The sequence below is a fragment of the Sorex araneus genome, chromosome 2 (assembly GCF_027595985.1).
Source record: "Sorex araneus isolate mSorAra2 chromosome 2, mSorAra2.pri, whole genome shotgun sequence".
Taxonomy (NCBI): Eukaryota; Metazoa; Chordata; class Mammalia; order Eulipotyphla; family Soricidae; genus Sorex; species Sorex araneus.
The window spans coordinates 231893593-231916761 of record NC_073303.1 but is presented as its reverse complement, the minus strand read 5'-3'; the positions used below and the strand labels follow the sequence as shown (position 1 = coordinate 231916761).

The 23169-nt window shown below is 63.5% G+C and overlaps 1 protein-coding gene across 8 annotated transcripts in view; it reads right to left on the bottom strand.

The window, feature by feature from the left end:
• MYO9B (myosin IXB) overlaps positions 1-23110 on the bottom strand; it is a 28286-nt gene extending 5176 nt beyond the window's left edge. For 4 of the 8 annotated variants that reach the window (XM_055126429.1, XM_055126433.1, XM_055126431.1 and 1 more), the window contains exons 1-27: positions 23013-23110; positions 18809-19691; positions 12728-12822; positions 12370-12432; positions 11880-11979; positions 11681-11781; positions 11010-11139; positions 10731-10820; positions 10469-10585; positions 10181-10315; positions 9265-9386; positions 8962-9103; positions 8662-8878; positions 8062-8134; positions 5646-5759; positions 4964-5003; positions 4267-4389; positions 3301-3381; positions 2963-3073; positions 2632-2754; positions 2365-2514; positions 2080-2246; positions 1127-2002; positions 828-900; positions 633-757; positions 357-487; positions 117-283 (exon numbers count right to left, since the gene is read on the bottom strand). In XM_055126429.1, coding sequence (XP_054982404.1) covers positions 117-283; positions 357-487; positions 633-757; positions 828-900; positions 1127-2002; positions 2080-2246; positions 2365-2514; positions 2632-2754; positions 2963-3073; positions 3301-3381; positions 4267-4389; positions 4964-5003; positions 5646-5759; positions 8062-8134; positions 8662-8878; positions 8962-9103; positions 9265-9386; positions 10181-10315; positions 10469-10585; positions 10731-10820; positions 11010-11139; positions 11681-11781; positions 11880-11979; positions 12370-12432; positions 12728-12822; positions 18809-19633 — 4491 coding nt within the window. In that variant the 5' untranslated portion in view covers positions 19634-19691; positions 23013-23110. The remainder of the gene's footprint in view (positions 1-116; positions 284-356; positions 488-632; positions 758-827; positions 901-1126; positions 2003-2079; positions 2247-2364; positions 2515-2631; positions 2755-2962; positions 3074-3300; positions 3382-4266; positions 4390-4963; positions 5004-5645; positions 5760-8061; positions 8135-8661; positions 8879-8961; positions 9104-9264; positions 9387-10180; positions 10316-10468; positions 10586-10730; positions 10821-11009; positions 11140-11680; positions 11782-11879; positions 11980-12369; positions 12433-12727; positions 12823-18808; positions 19692-23012) is intronic. The other 4 variants (XM_055126432.1, XM_055126430.1, XM_055126434.1 and 1 more) reach the window with 4 other exon arrangements.
• Positions 23111-23169: the final 59 nt, after the last annotated feature.

Below are 23169 nucleotides of genomic sequence, written 5' to 3'. Positions count from 1 at the left end.
CTGGCAGGCACCAGGCACAAGCCCGCAGTTGGACTTCGCGCAGGTGGCCAGGCAGGCCTGCATCCAGCCTCGCAGCTTCTCTACGCGGCCGTGCCAGGGTGCAGGCTGCCACCCACCTTGTTAAGCAGAAACTCGTCGAGGAACTTGAGCTCATTGGCGTTGGTTATCTGCCGGAACACGGACTCACGCCACCGCTCTGACACCGTGATGCGGCCCACCTTCAGGGCCCGGCTCTTCCGCCCTTTGCCCCCCGGCTCCTTGGCGGGCTTCTCCAGGGCCGGCGCTGCGGGGTGGGGATGCAGTCACACCCAGGGCCAGGCAATGCTCCATCCCTCCCACCCCGGGGCTCGGGGCACCTTCTAGATTTTTCTTGGCAGTGGCTTCTGGTGGGCCGTGGGTGGGCCCCACACCCTCCGCCTCCTCAGCACTCTCCAGGCTGTACTTCTTGTCCTTGCTTTTGTGCAGAAATAGCCTCTTAAAGGTGGACCTGTGGGCAGAGTGGGGGTTCCACTGGGGCTGCGAATGTCACCTGGGGCGCTCAGCCACTGTTGCCCCTTGGCTTCAAGCGACCAGGAGAACCCTGTAGTGCCTCCCCAGGAGCCGGCTGTGTGGGTGCTGCAGGGAGGGCTCACTTCGAGTCAGCTGGGGGTCCCGGGGAGAGCCCTGCGTCCGGCGACCCGGCAGCCGCATCACTGGGCTTCTTCTTCTGGGTGTGCTTCCTGCTGCCCGGATCCCTGTCCAGGCTCTCAACCGGTGGCTGTGCAGAAGGGGCAGGTTGAGTGGTGGGTGCACAAGGCCCCTGGCCTCCCTTTCCCCAAGGGCCTTACCTGGACCCCGTGCTGCGTCAGGGATGGGAGCACCTTGGCCACGTCGCCTGCAGGCAATGATGGTCTTCTCTCCCTGCAGGGCCGGAAAGCTCATGGGGGGGCCAGGGACACTTAGCCTCCCACACCACACGAGGGTCTGCAGCCCCCCACAGGCAGCGTGGACATCCCTGACTACAGAGGATGGGGCCTGGGGGACCTTTCTGAGCAGACTGGGCTTGTTTTGGGGGGACATGCTCGGCCTGAGCACTGTGCCTTCTCTTGGGGACCCCACCTTGCATGGGCAGGGGAGGGCGCCTTACTGCTTGGGTGAGCTGGGCACCCCGGCACCCTGCGGGCCCAGGTCCAGGGACTGGCTGAGTACGGTGCTGGCGGCTGCCCGTTTCTTGCCCCGCCACAGCTCCACGGCACTGGCTAGCCGCTCGGTGTCCTGGTCCCGGTACCGCTGGATCAGGCAGGTGCCACCACCACTGCTGGGGCTCTCGGGTTGCTCCCGAGCCCCAGGGCTGCTTCCTGGCTTCTCCTCTCCAGGGACCTCAGGGGTGCTGCCCCTTGCATCCAGGGCCAGGCTGGTGGGCCGTTCCAGGGGCACCCTCGGGGTTTCGCGGGACACAGGGCTGACGGGGGCTGGAGCAGAGGTAGAGTCCAGCTCCGAGGTCGCCCCTGCAGTGGTCCTGTCCCTGTCCTCGGCCCTAGCGGGCAGGTCCAGCTCCGGGCCAGCCAGCACGGCCCCCCGGGCCCTGCTCTCAGGCTCGGCGGGTGAGTCCAGCTCCAAGCTCAGCCCCACGGCAGCCACGCCACTGCTCTTGGCCCCCACGGCTACTGTGTCCCTGTCCTCGGGCCCGGTCCCCATGTCCCCGCTCCTGGCCCAGGCCGCAGGCTCTCGGGTCGCGTGCACGTGTTTGTTCTGGAACTTCACGTGCTCCAGCCCTCGCTGACGCCGTGACTCGCGCTTCTCCCGGTTGCTGGCCACCTTCTCATGGCTGTCCGCTGCAGCCTTGGGGGCCTCGGGGACCTCGGACAGGCTGGGAACTTTGGTCTTCGGCTCCGGCTGGGGGCTCTCTGTGGGGGCTTCATTGCTGGGCCCCGCCTCAGGCTTGGCCACCTCGTCCGGCTGTGGCGGGCTGGGCACGTGCTCCACCTTGGCCTCCCGCTTCTCAGCCACCATCTGCCTGAAGCTGGGGAGAGGGGCAGTGAGACCCCAGCCCCAGTACCTCTGGGTGCCCTCCACCGCCGCCAGTCCTGCTGGGCTCACCTCCTGCGCTGTAGGTAGCCACGGCAGAGGCTCTGCAGGCGGATGATTCCCCATCTCTGCCGCAGGTAGGCCGAGCGCTGCCGGTAGCCCCGCCAAGTGGCCTGCAGGAACACGGCGGCCTGTGCCTGCTGCAGAGCGCGCCTGGTGCGGTAGGAGCGCCAGCAGGCCTGCGGGAGGGAGCGGGAGTGGGTCAGGGGGCAGAGGCGGGGGCAGGAGGGCAGGGCGGGGGTGGAGCGAGACAGGTCAGGGTGGGCTGGGCCTGGTGAGGCAGGACTGGGCACACACCTGGATGGTGACGGCAGCGCGGCGCAGGGCCAGGAAGCGGCGGCGCTCCAGCAGCGTCCGGAACCAGCGCTGCAGCAGCAGGATCCTGCGTACCACCTCCTGGTGCAGCGTCTCCTGCAGCACCTGCCGCTGCGCCTCCTTCAGGAACACCTGGAAGGGCAGGTGGGTTTCTGGGGCTGCCAAGCCACGCGCCACCTGCTGACTGAGCGTCCAGTTGTTGGTGCAGGGCACCCAGGCAGGGTGGGAAGGTAAGCGGGTGGGGCCCACCTTGGTCCGGCCGATCTGGTAGCCCCCCGGAGCCATGTCCATCTTCTGCAGCAGCGCCGCGATCACCTCCCGGCATGGCTGCGCGTCCTTGGGCAGCAGCGCCTGGAACTGCTTTGTGAAATCCTGGGCGTGGGGGCAGGGAGGGGGCCAGGTGAGCACCCCTGCAGCGGCATGGTGAGGAGGGCTACGGCTCCCTTTCTTGGTGGGGCCGAGGAACCCCACATCCCCCAGGATGGAACCTGGGGCTCCTGACCACAGAGCTGCCTTCCCCACACCCCGAGGCTGACATGGGGCTGAAAGAGCCGGAGGGGTTTCTGGACGTGCCTCCCACCTGGAACGTGTACTTGGCGCTATAGCCGGACCTGCGGATGCGCACCGTCTCCAGCATGCCAGTGTAGCGCAGCTGCTGCAGCACCAGCTCCTCGTCAAAGCACAGCTCTTTCTGAAAGGGTCACCACGTGAGGGCTACCCCGGGGCCGGCACCGGTCAGACAGCCCAACTATCTATGTCTTTGGGGGACAGGTCAGGGGTCCCAGCTACCCCCTGCTGGGGGGCTCACATGGGGAGGGGCATCGCCCTGTGCCTCCTGGCCGAGGGTCAGAATCTGCAACCATGTGACCCCCCAAATCCCCTAGCTGTGAGGGCAGCGGCAAACAAGGGCCCCTCAACCTTCTCGGCATTGGAGCGGATACAGCGGATGAAGAACGGTTCTGCCTTCCCCAGCGTCTCCAGGAGCTTGTTGAGGGATGCCTGGGTAAAGAGAGGGGCTGAGTCAGAAGGGCAGTAGGACACTGCATCCCAGGGGCACGGCCTGGAGTCATGGCCAGTATGGTGTGGCCTGTGGCAGCAGCCCTGGGGCAGGAGCCAGGCTGTTCTCCCTGGAGACATATATCACAGGCCAAGGTGGCAAAGAATAACATAGGGCTGGGGAGTGGAGGGGAGAGGGCGCTGGCCTTGTATGCAGCTGGCCTGGGCGCAAATTCCAGTATCCCATGTGGTCCCCGAGCTTTACCAAGAGTGATTCATGAGTGCAGAGCCTGAGTAACCCCCAAGCACCGCCAGGTGTGGTCCCCAAACCAACGAAAACCAAAACCACAAGAAACTACACAGGCCTAGATGGGGACTCCGACCAGATGATATGAACTGGATTCACAGGCACTTCCACTGCAGGAGCAGGGGACCGTGAGGGGGCGGGCAGGAGCAGAGGAGAGAATCAAAATAGGAAGGAAGATGCTGAGGCTGCGTGTCACATCAGCAGCTCCCAGGTGGCGTGGGCAGGGGGTGCCCAGGGGAGAGAGAGAAGAGACCAGGCCCACAACTTCTGGGCTCACCCACTAACACACAAAGCTACTGTCCCTGTGGCTCGAGACTGCCCACAGGGACTCTGCCGACACCCAGCACTAGGCAGTGCCAGGGGATATCACTGGTCAGAGTGGGGCCATGACTTCCAGGAACCCTCCTGTGATCGGGTGAGTGGGGGCCTGGGATTTTACTCTGCACCTGGCAATGCTCAGGAGGAGCCTGCCTTGGAGAAGGGCAGACACCCAGTGCTGGGCTGGGGAGCTGGACAGAGGGCAGGGGCGGGGGCCAGAATCCAGCCCAGCCCATCACGTCACGCCCACTGCCCCCACACACCTGGAACTGGGCGCTGATGCTGGGCGGCTTCTTCTTCTTGTGCAGGTGCAGCAGCGACTTAGTGGTGCGGTCGTGCAGGGTCATGCTGATGATCAGCCGCAGGGACTTGGAGTCCAGCAGGTTCTAGGACACAGACATGTGTCTACTTTGCCCTCTGGCAGCCCCAGAACACGAACAAGGGGCAGTGGGCCGGGAGGACGAGGTCAGACCCAAGATCTCAAACTTGTTTTCACTGGACCCTATTCCCCAGGCCCAGCCCAGCCTGGACCGAGACTACCATCAGCTGGCAGGCCCCAGCACGGCCACCTCTGCTGACCACCTGCTTCCTGCTGCTGCGAACCAGCCTTGTGCAGGGGCCCGGTGGGAGGCCGGGATCTGGGCCCTGCTTCCCCTCACTGGGCAGGACTGTGGGCACACAGCCACCAGCACTCAGACACGCCTGGGGGTGCAGGCCACCCCCCTAGAGAATGGCCCATGAGGGCAGGAACAGGCTCAGCTTCAGCCCCTCCCCCAGACCTCTGCAAAACCATGGCCACACCTGGGCCTGCTGGGCGGGTGGGGCAGCGTGACCCCCACCTTGGTGCCCACATTCTGGAGGGGGCTCCGCAGAGAGAAGCGGAGGGCGGACTGGGGAGCACACGCCCCCATCCCACCCCGCGTTCCTGGCCAGGGCCTGCGAGGGGGAACACGCGTTTACCTTGGGAATCGTCTGCTTTGGTTTGATACCTTTACTCTTCCTGTCAAAATATTAAAAACGGACCATGAACGGCAGGAAGGCGGCGCGAGGCTGGGTTAGTGGTGCAAGCGGCAGTGTGTTAGTGGGGCAGCGCCGGAAGGGGGCAGCAGCGCCGTGTGACCCCTGCCAGGACCTGGGGGTACTGTGCCTCCGCTCGGGCTGGGTGCAGGGGGGCTTCCCGGGCACCAAGGGGCCGGGGGTGGGGAGGCGGCTCAAAGTACTGAATGCCTATGTAGGCTCCCCTCGAGATGGTACCCTACTACAGACAGTGCTGTGAAGACGCGTCTCAAGGGGCACCATTAGCTCTAGGCTGACAGAGCAGGGAAGAGCACAGGGAGAGTCACCCAGGGGTCCAGCACCCCAGGCCTGCATCATGCTGGGCTGAGGCTCCAAGACCCCCTCCCAGGGTGGGTAAAAGCCAACAAAAAGGTTCAGAGCCATCTCTGCAGGAGCCCGCCCGCTTGCTTTGGGCAGGCTCTGGGGCTGCGGGCTCCGCACGCCTGTTCGGGGAGCTCATGCACCACCAGCTGTGTGAGAGCTTCCCCATGGGTAGGGCTGGGGTGGGCTGGGCTTGTCCTGCACATTCTGGGGCAGACAGACCCAGGGAAGCCAGCGGGAAGGGCTGGGGCACCCTCAGACTCACAGGATGAAGGCGCGGGGTCTCTGCAGCCGACTGAGGGTCTGGAGCAGCCTGCAGGGGTCTCCCCCCTGCCAGGGGAGTGATTTGAGGGTCTGGATCATCTCATCATGCAAATCGCTGGGGTCGAGGTGGGGGTGGAGGTGGGGGTACAGTGACAGAGAGCATGTCAGCCAAGTGCCCGCCACCAAGGGGGTCCCCAGCAGCCTCACCTTCCTGCCCAGGAGACCCGGTGGGGGACCCTTCCCAGACGGTCCAGCTCCCCCAAGCCCAGAGCCACCAGGCCTGCTGGTCCCATGTGGCACGCAGCCCCAGGGCACAGTCTGGGAGGACCCCAAAGCAAGAGAACAAAATTGGGTCCTGTGGCTGGACTGTGCACCTGCCCACACTCGGGGTGCTTCCTCTGAGCCCTCAGGGGTGAAGCGGGCTCAGGAGTCAGTACGTGTCCAGTCTCAGCACCCGCACCTCCCATAAAGCATGGGGCGTGGGGGTGGGGCCTGTGAATACAGCCCAGGAGGAGGGTGTGGGGGGTGCCACCCCCGTCGGCGCTGACCAGCCTCAGGATGAGCGGGACCCCAAGAGTGCATCTCAAATGAGGTGACTTGATGGTGGCCGCCCCAGTGCCCGCAGGGTTGGGAGCTGGCTGTGACTGGACGCGTTCTTGGATGCTAGGGTTCGGGGCGAGGCTGCTGCTGGCCCAGGGGTGCAGCTCAGGGACACCCAGCACCTGGGAGCGTGGGTGTGAGGGTGTCACCCAGGATGAGACAAGAGCCACAGAGGTTGCCTGGGCCCACAGCCAGTGTGACGGCACCTGGGGGCTCGGCGGGCTACTCCCAGCTCTGTGCTCCCAGCAAGCCAGGGACTGAGCCCGGAAGCCCCACCTCAGAGCTGCTCTGGTTCATCTCTGCCACATTTGGGCTCAGGGCAGAAGGCCTGGGGGACCCTGAGTGATGGCTGGGTGTGCCCCATGCACCACACCCACTTACCCCTGTGCCCTCACCCACCAGGGAGGCACAGGCCCAGGGGGGCAGGACAGCACCCCCTTCCTGGGCTCACCAGCCCCCACACCTCTAATCCAGCCAAACCTGGGAAGCGTGGCCCCAATGCATTGTCCCCTCTTCTGACTGGAATCGACTCAGAGCTGGGGCCAGGAGTCCAGCCTGGTGCTTGGAGGGGCCTTCCTGGGGTGGGCGAGGCCCTGCCCCCACTTCTTGTTTTCATAGAAAGTAAGGATGTCCTCAAAAATATTACTATTCTTTTTTTTTTTTTTTTGCTTTTTGGGTCACACCCGGCGATGCACAGGGGTTACTCCTGTGCATCGCCGGGTTTGACCCCCCCACCAAAAAAAAATTACTAATCGTGGGGCTGGAGTGATACCACAGCAGGGAGGGTGTTTGCCTTGCACGTGGCCGACCCAGGTTTGATTCCTAGCATCCCATATGGTCCCCCGAGCTCTGCCAGAGTAATTCCTGACTGCAGAGCTAGAAGTAATCCCTGTACATCGCTGGGTGTGTTGCCAGGAGCAGAGGGCTGCAAGGGGGCGGGGCTAGGGGCAGGACGGGGCACACCCAGGCTGTCATTCAGGGCTTCTGCAGAGCAGAGCGCAGTCTTCGTGGGACAGAACCCCAATCCATGCTGGGCTTCCATGGAACAATATACTAGGGCAGAGCTGCCATGGGGACGGGGTTCCCACCAGAGGGCCAGGGGCAAGGCCTGAGCTGCTCTCAGTGTGGACAGGTACAGAAGCTCCTCTCAGGTCTCATGACCCCTCTGGAGTGAAAAGCCAATTTAAGGAACTCGTAAAGAGGAAGGCAAAGCTCAGCGACGAGCCTGGAGCCGAGGTGAAGGGGCCGGGGAGGAGGTGGCGGGAGCTCAAGGCCTGGTGACTCTCCCAGGGCATGGCAGTCTCAAGGGTGAGGGAGGCTAGCCAGGCGCTGGTCCTGCTGGCTGCCTCGTCTACACAGCACGTCACACCCAGGGAGCCTTCCTGGTTCTGCAGACTGCCAGGTGCCTTGTGCCTGACTGTGTCAGGGTGGCCTTTTCCACCCTGGGTGTCTGTGCACGCTGAGCCTCGGTCACAGCAATGGTACAGCAGGAAGGGAGTTTGCCTTGCACACAGCCGACCAGGGTTCGATCCCAAGCACCCAATATGGTCTCCTGAATCCACAGGAGTGATCCCTGAGCACAGAGCCAGGAGTAAGTCCTGAGCACTGCTGGGTGTGGCAGGATGTCTGCGACACAGGTCCCTGAGGGCTGGTGAAGGTGCAGGAGCTCACATCACCCAGCCTGTCCCCAGTGAAAAACACTGGAGGCTCTGAAATAGACGCTGTGAAGAGCAGGGGCCACATGGGGCGCACAGAATGAGCCTGGCTGCACAGATCGCAGCCCTGCAGGGGAGAGGCTGAGTGTCTAGGGCGCTCACCGGTACAGCTTCTCCGACGGGGTGCCAGTCACTCTCTGTGGCTCTCCTGGGGGGCTTCGAGGTCCAGTACCTGCTGGGAATAAAGTGCTCAGTGGGTGAGGGGTGTGAGAAGCCCCTTAATTTCCATCAGACATGAGCCCTGGCGATTCTCCCGGCAGACAGAACTTTGAGAGAGTAGACAACTTCCTACAGTATTTTGGCCACGCCGATAGGGCTACCCCCAGCTCTGCGCTTTGGGTGGGGTTGCAGTGGCAGACAGGCCCCCAACCTCCGGTTTTCCGACCCTCTTCATGGAACAGGGATCCGAGCAACATCGGATTCCCTGAAGGCTCCTTGGCTGGGCCCATCCCTGTCAGGACGCCAGGCCAGGCCAGGCCAGAGTCTCCAGCAGCGAGAGAGCACTATTCCAGGAGCAATGCAGAGTCAGCTTCCAAAGCCAGTTTGGCGTGCTCACATGCAAACTCGGACAGCACCAGCCACCCCAAAGACCCCCCTCTCGACGTAGCCCGTGCCGGAGATCCACCCAGACCAGATGTCCTGCTCAGCCTGAGGGCTCCGTCCTGGAGGCCCCTAGCCCCGCCTCCCCCCTGCTCCGCCTACCAGCCGCGGCCCGCTCGGCACGCTCAGCACGCTCAGCACGCAGGCGCCCGGCCTCCCGCAGCACGGCCATGGAGCGGATGGCGGCGCGCAGCACGGCCCAGCGGAACACGGCCACAGGGTCCATGCCGATGAGCTGGCGCACGAACGAGCTGTCGCTGCCTCGGAGCAGTGCCACGATGTCCGGCCGCATGTAGTCCATGTTTTTCTCCCGGAAGTCCTGCGGGCAGAGGGCGCAAGTGCTGGGTTGGAGCGAGGAGCGAGGACCCAGGGCCCCCTCCCCCCCCGACTCTGTCCCGATACCTTAATCTGGTACTTGACCCGGCCCGCAAAGTGCTGGATGATGAAGGCGGGCTCCAGAACTGGGGTGCCCAGGAAGTAGCGGTTGTCCTCGTGTTGCTGCTTGAACTTGGCCAGCAGCGTCTGGCTCGTGGCATGCGGGAAGCTGTGGGAGGGCAGGAGGGGTTGCGGCTGCAGCAGCCACCCCCAGGCCCTGGCCCCGACCACCCCCTTCCCAAGGCCCCCTGGGCTCAGGTGCGACGCCAAGCTGGGTGCTGTGGTGGCAGGAGGAGTAACTGAGTTGGGGCTCCCGGGGACCTCACTCACTTGCTCTCCTCGTCCAGGAGGTAGAAGAGGCCAGTGGGCTTCTTGCTGATGAGCTGGATGCAGCCCACGTTGTCTGCGTACTCGATGTGGTGCCAGGAGATGCCCTCGCTCTGGTACTCCTCCTGTGGGCAGGGCAACACCACAGCTGGGGAGAACCCCAGGACTGCCATGCGCTGGGCCAGGACACCCTCCTAGAGGCAGCTTGGGCAGAAACTTTTTTTTTTTTGTAACAGATTTTATTTTAGAGGGTTTTTTTAGGGAAGGAGGAAGGGATAAGCGGAAAAGAAAAAACAGCAGGAGTAACACGCTCAAGAAAGAACGCAGGCTCCTCCGAGGATGGAGAGAGCCCCTACACACATCCTAGCACCGGACACGGAAGCATGAAAGTACACATCTCAAGAGGGCAGATGCGGGCGACACATGTGCTTGGGCACCACATGTGCTGGGTCACGTGGGCACATGCAGCACATGGGCTCAGGCAGCATATGTGCTGGGCAGAAACTTTGAAACCACTTTCGCCAGGGGCTAAGGAGGAGGCCAGTGGTCCTGTGACTAGAGGCAGGGGGAGCTTGAAAAATGGACTGATAAGGGCTGGAGCGATAGCACAGCCGGTAGGGCGTTCGCCTTGCACGCGGATGACCGGGGTCCGATTCCCAGCATCCCATATGGTCCCCTGAGCACCACCAGGAGTGATTCCTGAGTGCAGAGCCAGGAGTAACCCCTGAGCATCGCTGGGTGTGACCCCCCCCCAAAAAAAGGACATAACAGCAGGTTGTGGGGCCCGATCTGATTTGTGCCAATAAAGCTTTATTGATACAGTCAGCGTTGGGGCCAAACCTAATCTATGCCAACATGGCAAGTTATGGGGCTGGCACAGAAGGAGACAAGGAGGTATGGGCACAGGTCCCCACTGTACCTGCTCCAGCTTGAAGATGTGCTGGTTGAAGTAGTACTGCAGCTGCTCGTTGGCATAGTTGATGCAGAACTGCTCGAAACTGTTCCTCTCGAAGTCCTCAAAGCCGAAAATGTCCAGGACCCCAATGGATAAGCACTGAGGAGGTAGGGAGGGAAGAGGTGGACGTGGAGAGGACCCGAGGGCCTGGATCTCCCGAGGGGGCAGAGCCAGAGCACTGGGCCAGAACCCAATGGGCTGACTGCAGGGGCGGAGCCTGAGTACAGGGAGTACTGGGGCAGGAGTCCTCACCGACACAGCCTCTTCCATGTCCTTCTTGTTGAGCAGTGCATGGTTGATGCGCAGCACGATCCAGTCGAAGAGGGCACTGTACAGGGACTTGGCCATGGAGTCACGGGCAGTGATGGCCTGGAGCGGTGAGGGGACATCAGGACTGCCTGTTTGCCCCCGACTGTGCAGACACCCCTGCTCGATCCACACACCACCCTCGGGGAAAGGCAGAGCCTGGTGGGGTCTGGGTTCCCGCCCTCTGCCCCCTTGCACTGGCACCCACCTCGCTGAGGCTGTAGGGGAGAATGAGCTTGTCGTTGGCCGTCACGGTTTTTCTCTTGGTCAGGACCTCCACCAGGATCTCCCGCTTCACCTGTGTCCACAGCAGGGAGTAGTTCTGTACCATTGCCCCTCCTGCCCGACGCTGGGGTGGGGGAGTGGCGAGGGCCCTCCTCGAATCAGGATCTGCATTCAGGACCCCTCCACCAGCCAGAGAAGAGGAGCAGGGCAGCTGCACGCACCCCTGCACGGGTCCCCCCAGCCCCCGCCTGCAGCCCCGTACCTTCAGCAACTGGGAGAGCGTGTCCAGCACTTCAGGGGGCCCGACCTCCAGGCCCTCATCACGCCCACTTGCCCGCTTCTTGTAGGTCACGTTCCCCAGGTACAGGATGGCTGACAGCACTGCAAAGATCCTGCCAGACAAGAGGCGAGTCGGCCCGTGGAAGCTTCTGGAAACACTGAATTCAGAGGGCAGCAGGGAGGGGAACGGGTGGACTCCTCTGCAGGTAGACTGCCCCACAACTCCTCTGTCTGAACTGTTTCCAGCTTCCTGCTTTTCCATGAGCAGCGCAAAGAAAGGCCCTTTCTGACGAGGAACCCACAATCCTCACCCCCGGGGCCTGTGAGCTCAGAACTGGCCCGAGGATGGGGCAGAACAGTCCAGGCCCCCGAAACCATCATCTGAATGCCAAACACTGAGCTGACGTCACTTCTGGGCATTGGAGGGGGCAGCACCCTTGGACCCCTCCCCTCGCTTGGGTGAGGCACAGCACGAGGGCAGTGGGGGTGTGGACTGTAGGGACTGGGCCATCTGGCTGTCTTGTGTCCCCAAACTCGATGAGGGGCTCCTGCTGTCCTGTGGATATCCATGTTCTCGGGATCCCCTGGCCCCGCAGCTCCAGCCCAGCCCGTGCTGTGTCCTGCCATGGGACTGGGAGAGCCACTGGCTCTTACTGCCTCTTGGTGGCCGGCAGGAAGCCCACCATCTCCATGGCCTGCTTCAGACGCTCAAAGTCATGCTTGAGATCCTCACCGTCCTCGATCTTCAAGTCATGCTGTAAGAAGGGACAGGCCACGGGCATGGGGGTGAGCCGGGGCCGGGCCGGGCCGGGCCGGGGCCGGGCAGCACCGGGGCTGGGCCGCGCGAATTCACCTGGTTGAGGTAGAAGTAATCCTGGGGCTGCAGGAGCCGGAAGGCACGGCGCTCATCCTCGCTGACGCCGAGTAGCAGGTAGTAGAACACATGGTAGTTCCTGCAGGGAACCGGTTGTGGGGGGCTCGTCAGGGTGGCCTTCCACACAGGCACGGGGGTGGGGTTAGGAGCCTTCCAGCAGCAGCTCCAGGTGTGCCGTGTGTGGGCAGTGTGTGCATATGTGTGGAGGCGTGTGCAGCATGTAGAGGCCATGTGCAGTACATGGTGAAGGCGTGTGCAGTATGTGCAGTATGTGGAACCAGTGGTATGTAGTCTTGTACGTGGAGGGGAGGTATGTGCAGTGCATGGATGCATCCAGTCTTTGCACACACACCCCGCTGCCAACCGTTCCCCTGGGCAGACCTGGGGGTGCCCAGCCCTGGGGGTGGTGCAGGGCCCGTCCCCTCCCCCCAAACATCTCGCTAGACAGCTGTGGCTCCAGCCCTCGCACCTCTCATCCTTCTCCTGGGAGACGAGGCGGGACTTCTCCAGCAGGTATTTCTCCACAACAGCCCTGTGGGCAGGGAAGGAGGTGGACATGGAGCAAACTCTGATTTCCTCAAGAGCCAGAGTCCCCTTGCAAGCCGTGCGCACAGCACCTAGCCGGACCCAAGCACACGTGCCCCCTGATGCTTCCTGTACCAGGTGACCTGGACCAGAGACAGCCCCTGGCCTCGGGCCTCCGTGAGAACGGCTTGGAGAAGTGTCATGGCCCGGAATGCAGAACCCGTAGGGCGGGGAAGGGAAGCGTGGTTTGGGCACTTCCTGTCCGGGCCTACCCCAACCACCCAAGGCAGGGGCCGACTCACCCCCTCACCACCCCGCTCTCCAGGTAGTTGACCTGGATGAACTTCCCGAAGCGGCTGGAGTTGTTGTTATGGGCCGTCTTGGCGTTGCCGAAAGCCTGTGGGGAAACGGGAGGCTTTAGACCCTGGGGTTGGAGTTGGGGTCCCTCACGTGGGCCCAGACCCTGCAGGGGGCAGGCTGGGAGGATGGCCTGGCTCAGGCCACTGGGGGGCTTTGGGCCTAGGGGGACTCACGTGTCCAGTCAGGGCTCCAGCAGGCTGAGCCCGGCATCCACATGGCATCATGTGGTCCCCGAGCCCGAGTGGTCCTCAGACTGAAGACCAAGTGAAAAGCCCACCACCCGGGGCACAAGGCACACTCACCGCCAAAGCCACCCCGTCTCCCACCTTCTGGGCACTCCATCCCTGGGCAGCATCCCCATCCCAGCCCCTAACGTGGGCCTTCCAGGGGTAGGGTTGGGGTTCATTCTTCATGCTGGACATCAGGCTCTGTTCTCATAGTTGGGGGCCTGCCAGGTTCCATGGAGACCCCCAGCTGCTGCCCAGGCTTCTGGCAGGGCCCCACTGACCCAAGAACGAGCTGAGGAGGGTGCAGTGGGTTCTGGGGGCAGGAGAGTGTGGGAGGGGGCAACTGTGCCCTCCTGGGGGATGCCACAGTGCCAGCCTGACTCCTGTGTCCTGAGCTGCCTGAGGCCTAGAAAGGCCCTGTATCCCCAAACCCAGCTCCAGGCTCACCCCCTCCTGTTGCTGGGGACCAAGACAAGGAGGCCTGGACACTCCTGCACACCCTGTGAGCGGTGGCCTGCCCGCACCCCTGTACATATGAGTGGTCAGACCAGGCCAGTCCCCCCACCCTGTACCCCTGTACATGTGAGCGGTCAGACCAGTCCGGCGCCCTTGCTGGGCATCTCCTAGGCGGGAAGAAGCCTTCAGCAGCACTGGGCCTAGCCTGGGGGGCCATCTGATCCCCCATCTGCGGTGACCTCACTCGTCTGGAATGCAGCTTGTCAGACTCAGCAGAGCCCAGCCACAGGCTAAAAATATCATCTGGGGGGAGGCGGGTCTGGCCCTGTGCGTGTGGCTGCACAGGGGACTGGGGGCATGAAGACACGTGGAGAGATGGAGAGGTGGATGGACTGACAGACCAGGCTGGGCGGGATAAAGCTCCCTTTCCCCACTGGGGCTGAGCCCCTTGGCCTGCCGGGGACCATCTGGACATGTGGGCGTGGCCCTGACCCTTTGGTGAGCTGGCAGGGCCAGGGCCAAGGCTCAGGGCGTGTTTGAAGGGGGTGTCGGCAGTGCGGCGCAGACAACCCCGCACTACTTCGTCTCCAACATAGGCACACACGGGCTCCAACACGGGGCCTAGCACCTCTCCTGTCTGCAGATCTCTGCCCTCACTCTCTGTTTCTCATCACCCACCCTCACATCCTTCCATCCTTTCACTGATTCTCCCTCCTCATCCATTCATTCCCTCTCCCCCTGACCCCCCTCCCTCCTTCCCAGGTGCACTTGCTGCTTCTTGCTGCTTCCTCAGGGCATCCATTGGTTCACTCACTCAGTCACTCTCCCTCCTTTGATTTCTCCCACGTGTGTCAAATGCCCTCTCTCACACTCTCCCTCACTTCTGGGACCGCAACCCCTGCGCTCTACTGCCCAGCAGTGCAGCAGCTCAGGGGCCCTGCTCTGGGCACCCCTCCACGCCCTGAGGCTGCCCTGTCTCCCACTAGCTCAGGGGACAGGAAGCTGTGTTCCAGATGTGGGTGGGGGTAGGGGGGCAAACACTCTGCCAAGAGCCTCAGGATGGAAGGACAGGCTCTGGGGTCACGCGAGACACCCCAAGAGCTTGGCTGGGCAGGTAGGGGCACCACGGGGCGTGGGGGCCTGGACGTCGGGTGGGGGCCATTCTGGGAAGATGAAGCGGGTGCTGAGGAGGGCTGTGAAAGGTTCCGTCCGGCCCATCATCCTGTGCGGGGCGCAGCCACAGCTCAGGGGCCCCTGGGGGGCGGGGCAGGAAATGGAGCCTCGGCCCATCACTTCTCGGTTCTCTGACGCCCAGATGAGGAAGTGGGCCCTGGCGCTCGCCCACTCCAGAACCCCTCACACACAGCCGGACAGGACACCCTCCTAGAGGCCCCCTCCCACCACAGCAAACAGGAGGTGGGGGAGGGTCTCCCCACTTCTGCCACAGCTAGGTCAGGGCTCCTGTGAGACCACACCCAGGGTAGGGCAGCCAGCACCTGGCTGCACCCAAACCCCCACCTGCAGGGCGCTCAGCCCTCGGGACCCAGACCCCGGGCTCTGGCCCATCCCCAGCCGCAGTGGGGCCTGTGGGGCCTCGTCAGGGGAGGGACAACGAGGTGCTGAGACCCAGAACCCCCAAACATGCTCCCACAGACCTGCTCCCTCTTCTCAGGCCACGCACGACTCTCACCGTCCAGGGCCGCAAAGGCCACTGGGGAAGTGTGCCATGGCCTGGGCTCTGGAGCAGCAGCCCCTCCCTGGCACCCCCACAGACCCTGGATGTGTGCGAGGCAGGCCCGCAGCAGGGGTGCCTGACGCCAAGCTGAGCTTCACCTTCTAATCAACATTTTGCAGAGTCTCTGGAGGCCTCTCTGGGGCCTTAAAATACAGCCCGTAATTTCCCTCTTCCCAGAGGCGGTGCCCAGGACTCTGCCACCAGGCCTGGGCACCCCAGCTCTCCCAGACCTGAGTGTCCCCATTCCATACAAGGCCGCTGCAGCCCTGCTCCTCCTGGGGGTTCCCAGAATAAGGGGCCTATCTCCAAGGCACTGAGCCTCAATACGCAGCAGGTGCCCGGGCAGAGGTGGGCAGGAGAGTCAGGAGGGGGGCCCACAGCACAGTGGCCTGAAAGGCTCGGGCTGGGGGTGAGAAGGGGCGTGATGTGGCCCTGGAGTATCTGATGAGCTTGCAGAGATCAAGAGGGCAAGAAAACCAGTCCTGTAAGGAGCCAGATGGTGAATATTCACTGATCCACGGGCCATACAGGGGTCACATCTGTTGCGACAACATGAATGTCACCAGAGAAGATGGGGGGCCACTAAAACGTTACAGAAATAGCCCAATGGTATGCAAATGAGTAGTGTGACCAAGAGTTGAGGGGTGTGGCCAAGTGGTAACCGAGTTACTATGCAACTGAGGGGATATGACCCTGCACCAATAAAGTAACAGGAACAGGTCCTGGTATGATATAACTGAGGGGGAGTATGTTCAGGTGCCAATAAAACTTTAGAGGACTGGGGTGATAGCACAGCGGGAAGGGCATCTGCCTTGTACGCGGCCAATCTGGGTTCAAATCCCAGCGTCCCATAGGGTACCCTGAGCACCGCCAGGAGTAATTCCTGAGTGCAAAGCCAGGAGTAACCCTTGAACATCGCTGGATGTGACCCAAAAAGAAAAAAAATACCTTTATTTAGAGGGGCCAGAGAGAGGGTATAGCATGTAGGGCACTTGCTTTTGCAAGCGACTGACCCAGGTTCCATCCCTGGCACCACAGGGTCACCTGCACCCTCCAAGAGTGATCCCTAAGCACTGAGCCAGGAGTTAAGTTGTGAGTACTGCTGGACACCCTGAAAAAACAAAACACGCTTTACCTAGAGAACAGATGTGGGCAGATGAGGCTGGGACTGCAGGGGCCACCCCCTGGCATGTGCCAAAAGAAATCAAACCCCACGTGGGGAGGTGGCTGGGTGGTGGCAGTGGCCTGCATGTGTGAGCCCGAGCCGGTCCACCACGGGGACACCAGGAAAGCCACTTCAAGCCAGGCTCCAACTAAGAACCAAGGCCGACTCGAGGCACAGAGAGCCAGTGAGGGCGCAGTGGCAGCGCCCCGCCCAGGCCCCCGACCGCCTCGGTTCCCCAGCTTGCAGTTTCCGCTGGGGAGACACGCAACCAGGGAGCGGAACCACAGCCCACAGTGCATGGGGTCAGAGGAGGCCGTGCAGGAAGGGCTGACGGAGGCAAGGGCAGAACCCCCAGGGTGCTGGAGGCTGAACCCCCACAGACCCGGCCTTGGCCACTTCCTCCTGCCATGCTCACCCCCTCCTGCCCACCGGGCGCAGGGAATGCTGGGTCTGTGGGCCGCCCACCTCTCACACCCCACAACTGTTGTAAGACAAAGCGCCCCAACCTGGGCTCCCGGCTCCAGGATGCCCCTTCACAAAGTCCTATCTGGAGACACCCAGACACCCGCCTCCCGTCGGCCACAGCTCATGTGACAACTGTAAGAACACTCCTCAGTCATCAGATGGGGGGTCCTGAGCTCTCCCCTGAAGGAGATACACACAGGTAACATCCAGGACAGGAGTGGAGTGGGGGTCATGGACTGGAAGGCTGCTCCTTAGGACAGACTGGGGGATGGCTAGGGCAGAATGTTCTGGAAGCAGATAGAGGCTTGCACGTGGAACTTGCTCCAACCCCTGGACAGCACATCTGAGGAAGACGGTCTACCCACCCCAGCGAGGGTCAGCCGCCAGAGCCAGCCCAGAACCCTCTGAGGACCCCAGGGTAACCCGCTGGGGTCGGGAAGGTATGGCCAGAGCCCACGTATAGGTCACTCCATAGCCCATGTCCTGCCAACTGTGCTGGCGACCCCAAGCCCTATCTGACAGCCTCAGGTCGGTCAGTAAGAACCTAGTTTCGCTTGTCTCGGTGATGTGGAGCTCTGGGAAAGGGGACAGGACACAGGTATAAAACATGGACACGAGCCCCAAAGGGCTACGCTGCCAACGCAGGGGTCAGAATGATGTGGTGGTAGTTGCATAGTAAGTGACCCGGGCCAGCAGTAGCCAGGGGACATGACTCGGCGGTGAATGGGCAGCAGCTGAGTGGACCCCTCCACAAGCCCCTTCCCGTTTCCTGGTCACAGCCACACGGTGCAGCTGCACCCAGGGCACGGGGGACACCCCAGCCTCGCAACATGGGACTTCTTCTTTTGGGGATCGAGAAAAGGTCCTGGTCAGGGCAGCCCTGCCGAAGGCGCCCCCAGCTCTCCCTTTCCCAAGGCAGAGCTGCTGCCTGGTGCCAGGGAACCACCGTGCTAAGTCCACCTGGGGCCAGGACTGGGCTGGGTCTGCTCTGGGGTCCCGGCAGACACAAATTCAGAGGGTGATTAATAGTAGCTCTGACGGGGGGCAGGTGTGCCAGAACACCCCTGCAGAGGCCGCTTCTCTACTCGGAGCCACCTGGCCAATGGCCCCAGGCATAAGTAGGTGTTGGGAGTGGACAGTGCCTGGTCCCTGGGACAGGGCCTGGCTGTGACCTAGGCAGACGCTGACCCTGGCTGTCTGGGCCATTTCCAGCAGCCACTCCTGGGGAGGGCGCATGAGGCATGCAGGGGCTGGCGGGAGCGCATCATCAGGCCTGGGAATGCGTCTCCAGGGGACGCCAGGCCAGAGCTGGGGTAGGCCAGAGGAGGCGCCCTGTGAGTCACGCGCATACGCCTGCCACGGGGCGGGGGGAGTGACTCATAGCACCGGGAGAAAGTGCCAGGACCCCTAGAGCAGCAGCGAAAGGCATGGGGGCACGGTAGGGACAGCCTTCGGTACTGGGACCCTCTCACTGGGGACTCACAGGGTGTCATGACCTCTTGGACAGTGGAGGGACGCAGGAGTCTGCACACACAGGAAGACCAGGCCTGGCACCTCTCAGGGGCACCAGGTATTCTCAGACCACCCTGCAGTCCTCGTCCTACTCTTTGCACTGGGCAGGGGGTTCTAGGAGGTATACACAGGGGTCCCCACAAGCCCCTCACAAGAATGACAGGCCCCTGGTGCCAGTGAGATAGTACATCAGGCAGGGTGTTTGCCTTGCTCATTACCAACCCAGGTTTCATTCCCAGCATCCCACATGATTCTCCCCCTTCCCTGCCCCGTATCCTCCATTCGTGCACACCAGAAGTAACCCCTGCGCATCCCCAGGTGTGGCCCAAACAGAAAAACCAAGGCCCCGAATGCTCAGATCTACTCTTATACTGGCCCCGCCCCTGACACTAGGCCCCGCCCACCCTCAACCCCTTCCTCCAGCCCGCCCACAACCCCGCCCACCGGCCCCGCCCCCACGCACCTCCAGCACCGGCCCCGCACCCAGGATGGTGCGCTCCACTCCGCTGGCGTGGCCCTTCTGGCTGAGCGCTGTGAGGCAGTGGATGAGGAAGTTGGTGGTCTGCGTCTTGCCGGAGCCGCTCTCGCCCGAGATGACCAGGCACTGATTGGCGCGCTTGCGCAGCATAGCATGGAAGGCCACATCGGCCAGTGCAAACACATGTGGCTCCAGCTGACCCAGCCGCTGGTTCTCGTACATCTTCACGTACTTGGGGTTGTAGATGGGCAGGAACTTGAAAGGGTTCACGGCCACCAGGATGCTGCCTGCATACGTGTAGATCTTGTGCTGCAGGAAGCGCTGCCTCAGGCTGCACAGCAGTCCCGCTTCACTCAGCTCAGGGAGGTCGCACAGGTCGTCCAGGTCAGCCGGCCGCCGAGGCAGCAGCCCGCGCTCTGCCAGGCGCCGGGCGGCCGAGGCACAGGGCGGCGTGGCAGCGGGCACGGGTGCGCCAGGGGTCTCCAGCTCCCGCAGCAGGAAGTAGTGGCCCTCCTCGCGGGGGTGCTCGCCCTGCGCCCGCCGTGGCCACAGCAACACACGGTGCGCGGGTGCGTCCGCAGCATCCAGTGCCCACTCCTCACCACCCGTCTCCTTCACCTCCACCAGCACATAGCTCTTGGAGCTGTCCAGGCACAGACTGGCCACAGCCTCGCGCACCACTTCGGCAGCTGTGCTGTCCTTGCTGGCTGCCACGCAGCAGGATGCCTGTGCTGGGATGCCAGGCAGCTGCGGGTAGATGCGCAGGTGGTAGGAGGCCTGGACCCCACCACGGCCCCGGCTCATGCTCATCCTGCTGGCTGGCCACCCTCAGCATGCCTCCGCGGTGGCCACCGGGCACGTCCTGCAGCTGGAAAGAGAGAGGGCCATCAAAGGGGACACACCCACAGCCAAATCCGCGCCCCAAGATCTCAGCTGCCCCCTCCCTCCCACACTGAGCCAGAAGCAACCCCTCCCCCAGGACAGGCAGAAGGGGCTCAGGGTGAAGACCAATGGAGAGCCGCAGGTTTGGGGTTCGGATGCAGGACAGGGGTGCACCCATAACAAGCATCCCCTAAGCCCACCAGCTTCCAGAGGCAGGATGCTCAACCATGGCTGCCCCGAACCCTCTGAACAGAGAAGCATTCCCTGGCCACCAAGAGCGAGAGTGACTCAAAGAGGCCCTGAGTGTGAAAGAGTTGTGCTGGGGAACTGGGGACTGTGGGGCACATCGTGCCTGTGACATCCTGTTCCGGCTGGGCCATGGCACCACCCCCAGCACCACTCCCAGCCCCTTCCAGCAGGACAGGCGCCTCCCTCTGGGCCTAACCTCAAGGCGCCCACAAGGAGTGGGCGGCGCCCCAGGGTGGAGGCAGCTCTCCGTAAGGATGTGTTTCCCGCCCCAGGACCACCAACCCCAGCACTGGCAATGCCTAAGGGCAGAAAGGGAGGGCAATGGGCAGGGCGCTGGGAGGCCAGCGGGCAGGATGGTGGTGGCCAATTGGAACAAGAGCCCCAGTGTGGTGGCAGGGCAGGAGGGGGTAGGTCAGTCGGAGGCGTGAGGTCAGCTACCGGGGCCTGCCGGGGAGGGAGCTGGAGATCTCCAGAGCAGTCAGGGCGGGGGCCTGGCCAGCCAGGCTGGGGGGTCTGAGGTTTGAGCCAGGGTCCACCCCTGTAGTGCACCCCAAGAGGCACACAGTCTCAGGCCAGGGACCCCCAAACCACAAACCCCATGGGGTGATGCCTCCACCCTATCCCCACAATGAGGGTACAGGGTCCCCCCACTCCTTGTAAATGTGGTTCAGACCTGGGGGAAACTGGAGAAATGAAGGGTGCCTTGGGGTGACAAAGAAGTACCCCCCAGTGACAATGGGGGATGCGCCTGCCAGCCGGCTGTAACCCTGAGCTCTGCAAGTGGGAATGAGGAAGCCCTGGCGGGAAGCCCCCTTTGTATGCCAGTGTCCCCGACTGTGGCCCAGACCCTCCTCTAGAATGAGGTGGGTCCTGCCCACTCAGGAGCAGGGACTCACCGAGCCACGCCCCTCCCTGGGCTCCACGCCCACCTACACAACTCACTCCACTGAAGAAGGAATGGCCCAACAGGACTAACCCTAAGCCCTAGCCCCAGGGGACTCTGGACACCTGGCGGGTGACCCTCCCAGAGAGCCCCTAGTGCCCAAACTCCAGTGATTGTTGACAGACAAGCCCAGCGTGGGGACAGGGAGGAACAGGGCCCCCGAGGGGACAGTCAGACTAGACACAGGCTGCCCGGGGCTGGAGAGGCGCAAGCTGACTCAGTCAGCCGGGCCCGCATCACCGCTGTCTCACCGGGCCAGACGCCCGCCTGCGTGAGAGCCCGTCCGGGCTGGGGAGAGCCCCAAGGAGGGTGGGGGGCCGGGCCCTGACTGCAGCCCTTTGTCTACCAGCGGGGAGCAGAGGGCAGGGCCTGTCTCTCCTGCCGGACTGACGCCACGCAGGAGCCGCCTGGCACAGCTGCTTGGGACCACAGAGCACTGGGCGTCAGGAACAGCACCCAGAGACCTGGGAAGTGGGTCCCCTTGGGGTGAGCGCGGGGCCACCACTGAGTGCAAGGGGACAAGGGGACACAAGTATGGCAGGTCAGAGCTGCCTCCAGACACTCTGACCTCGAGAGACAGCCAGGACATGGCCCCAGGAATCCAGGTCAGTGCAGACAAAGCACAGAGGGACAAAGCCGTACTGTCCAGCAGGCGGGCTGGGGGCCACGTGCCAGCAAACACCTACAGTTCTGCAAGGCAGCGGGGAGCCCCGGAGCTGCCCCAAGATCAGGGCCACTGCCTAACCGTGGCCTCTGGATGGGGTGTGAAGGGGGCACAGGGCTTCCCTTCCAGAGAATCATCTCTGAGATCCCACCTGCCCATATCAGCTTCCTTCTGGGGAACACAGGACTTGGGTCCCACTCCCACACACACATACACAGAAGCAAGTCTAAGTCACAGATGTGTGTTGGGGGGCCCTCTTCTGTGACCCCCAGAGTGACCCTGGGGCCAGGCCACCCCTGGGGAAGCAGCCAGGAAGCCCAAGGTGGGGGGGTCAGCCAGCTTGTCCCAATCCCCCTCCACAGAGGCTCCTGCAGGTTCGGGAGTACTAGCGTGCCTCCCTCTAGGTCCCCTAGATGCAGGTCCAGGGCAAGAGATGGACATAGTCCAGAAGGAATAGAGGGATGGCTACAGCATTGGGGTCCCCCTTAGGACCCCAGGCCTATGCACAACTGCAGAGAGAGACAAGTCCCTGACAAACACCCATGGTTGCTCCCTGGCCTGACTCTCAGGCAGCAGCCAAGCAGGGGAGTCCAGGGCAAGGGTCAGGTGGGGGACGGTGGACTCCCAGGGGCATCCCTAGGCTGTCCCTGGGAGACAAGGGGCCATGCAGTTCTAGGCTGCCCGCTGAGCTCACCGCCTCAGGACACGTTTCCTGAGCCTCCGTTTTACCCATTTAAGTCCAAGGATGCGATGAGGGCGCCAGAGGGTGAAAGTCAGTTCCGGCCATTGCCTAGGAGCCCCGAACCCCCCACCCCGCTCGACCCCGCTCCTGATCCTGCCGTGGCTGGGACCCCCACTCCCGCTTGCTCGGGCTTGTCGGTGTTCCGAGGCTCCTGAGCTTCTGGCGAGACACCCCGCACCCGGGGAGAGGCCAGGAAGATGAGCAAGGGGGGGCGGAGCGAGGCTGAACCCCAACTTCCGTACGGGGCCGCTCAGGGCCCTCCTCACTGCCCGTGGCTGGCCGAGTCGGGGCCTCTGTCCCGTTCGTCGGTGTCTCCAGCGCTCCGGGTCCGGCGGGCACGCCCAGCCCGGCCTGCACCCCTGTGAGCCAGCGTACCCCAGCGGCGGACCCGTCCTCCACCCCCGTATGGGCCTCTCCAGCCCGCCCCCTTCCCTTGCCCCCTCCCAGCCCCGTTTCCTGCGACCCCCCAGCCACCCGCTGGCCCGGTCCTCTCACACGGGCCACTCGAGACCCAGGACCTGCCCGCTCCGCCCCCGCGAGGCTCCTCCCGTCCACTCTCTCCCGCGCCCAGCGGGATCGCGCCACTCGCCACGACCCCCAGACGCGCCCGTTCCCGCCCCCCACCCCCACACCCCTCCCGCCCGGGACCCCGAGCCAGGCCGCCCGCTCGGAGGCGCTCGAAGCCCCGGCCCGCGCCCCCGGCGCTCACCTGAGCGTCGGCCGCCGCGCGCAGCCGGTGCCCGCCCGGCTCCCGCCGCCCGCCCTCCCGCAGCAGCCGCGCCGCCGCCGCGCCGCCGCCGATCGGCCCCGCCGCTCCGCCCCGCCGCGCCCGCCCGCTTCCGGGTTCCGGGGGGCGGGGCCTGGGC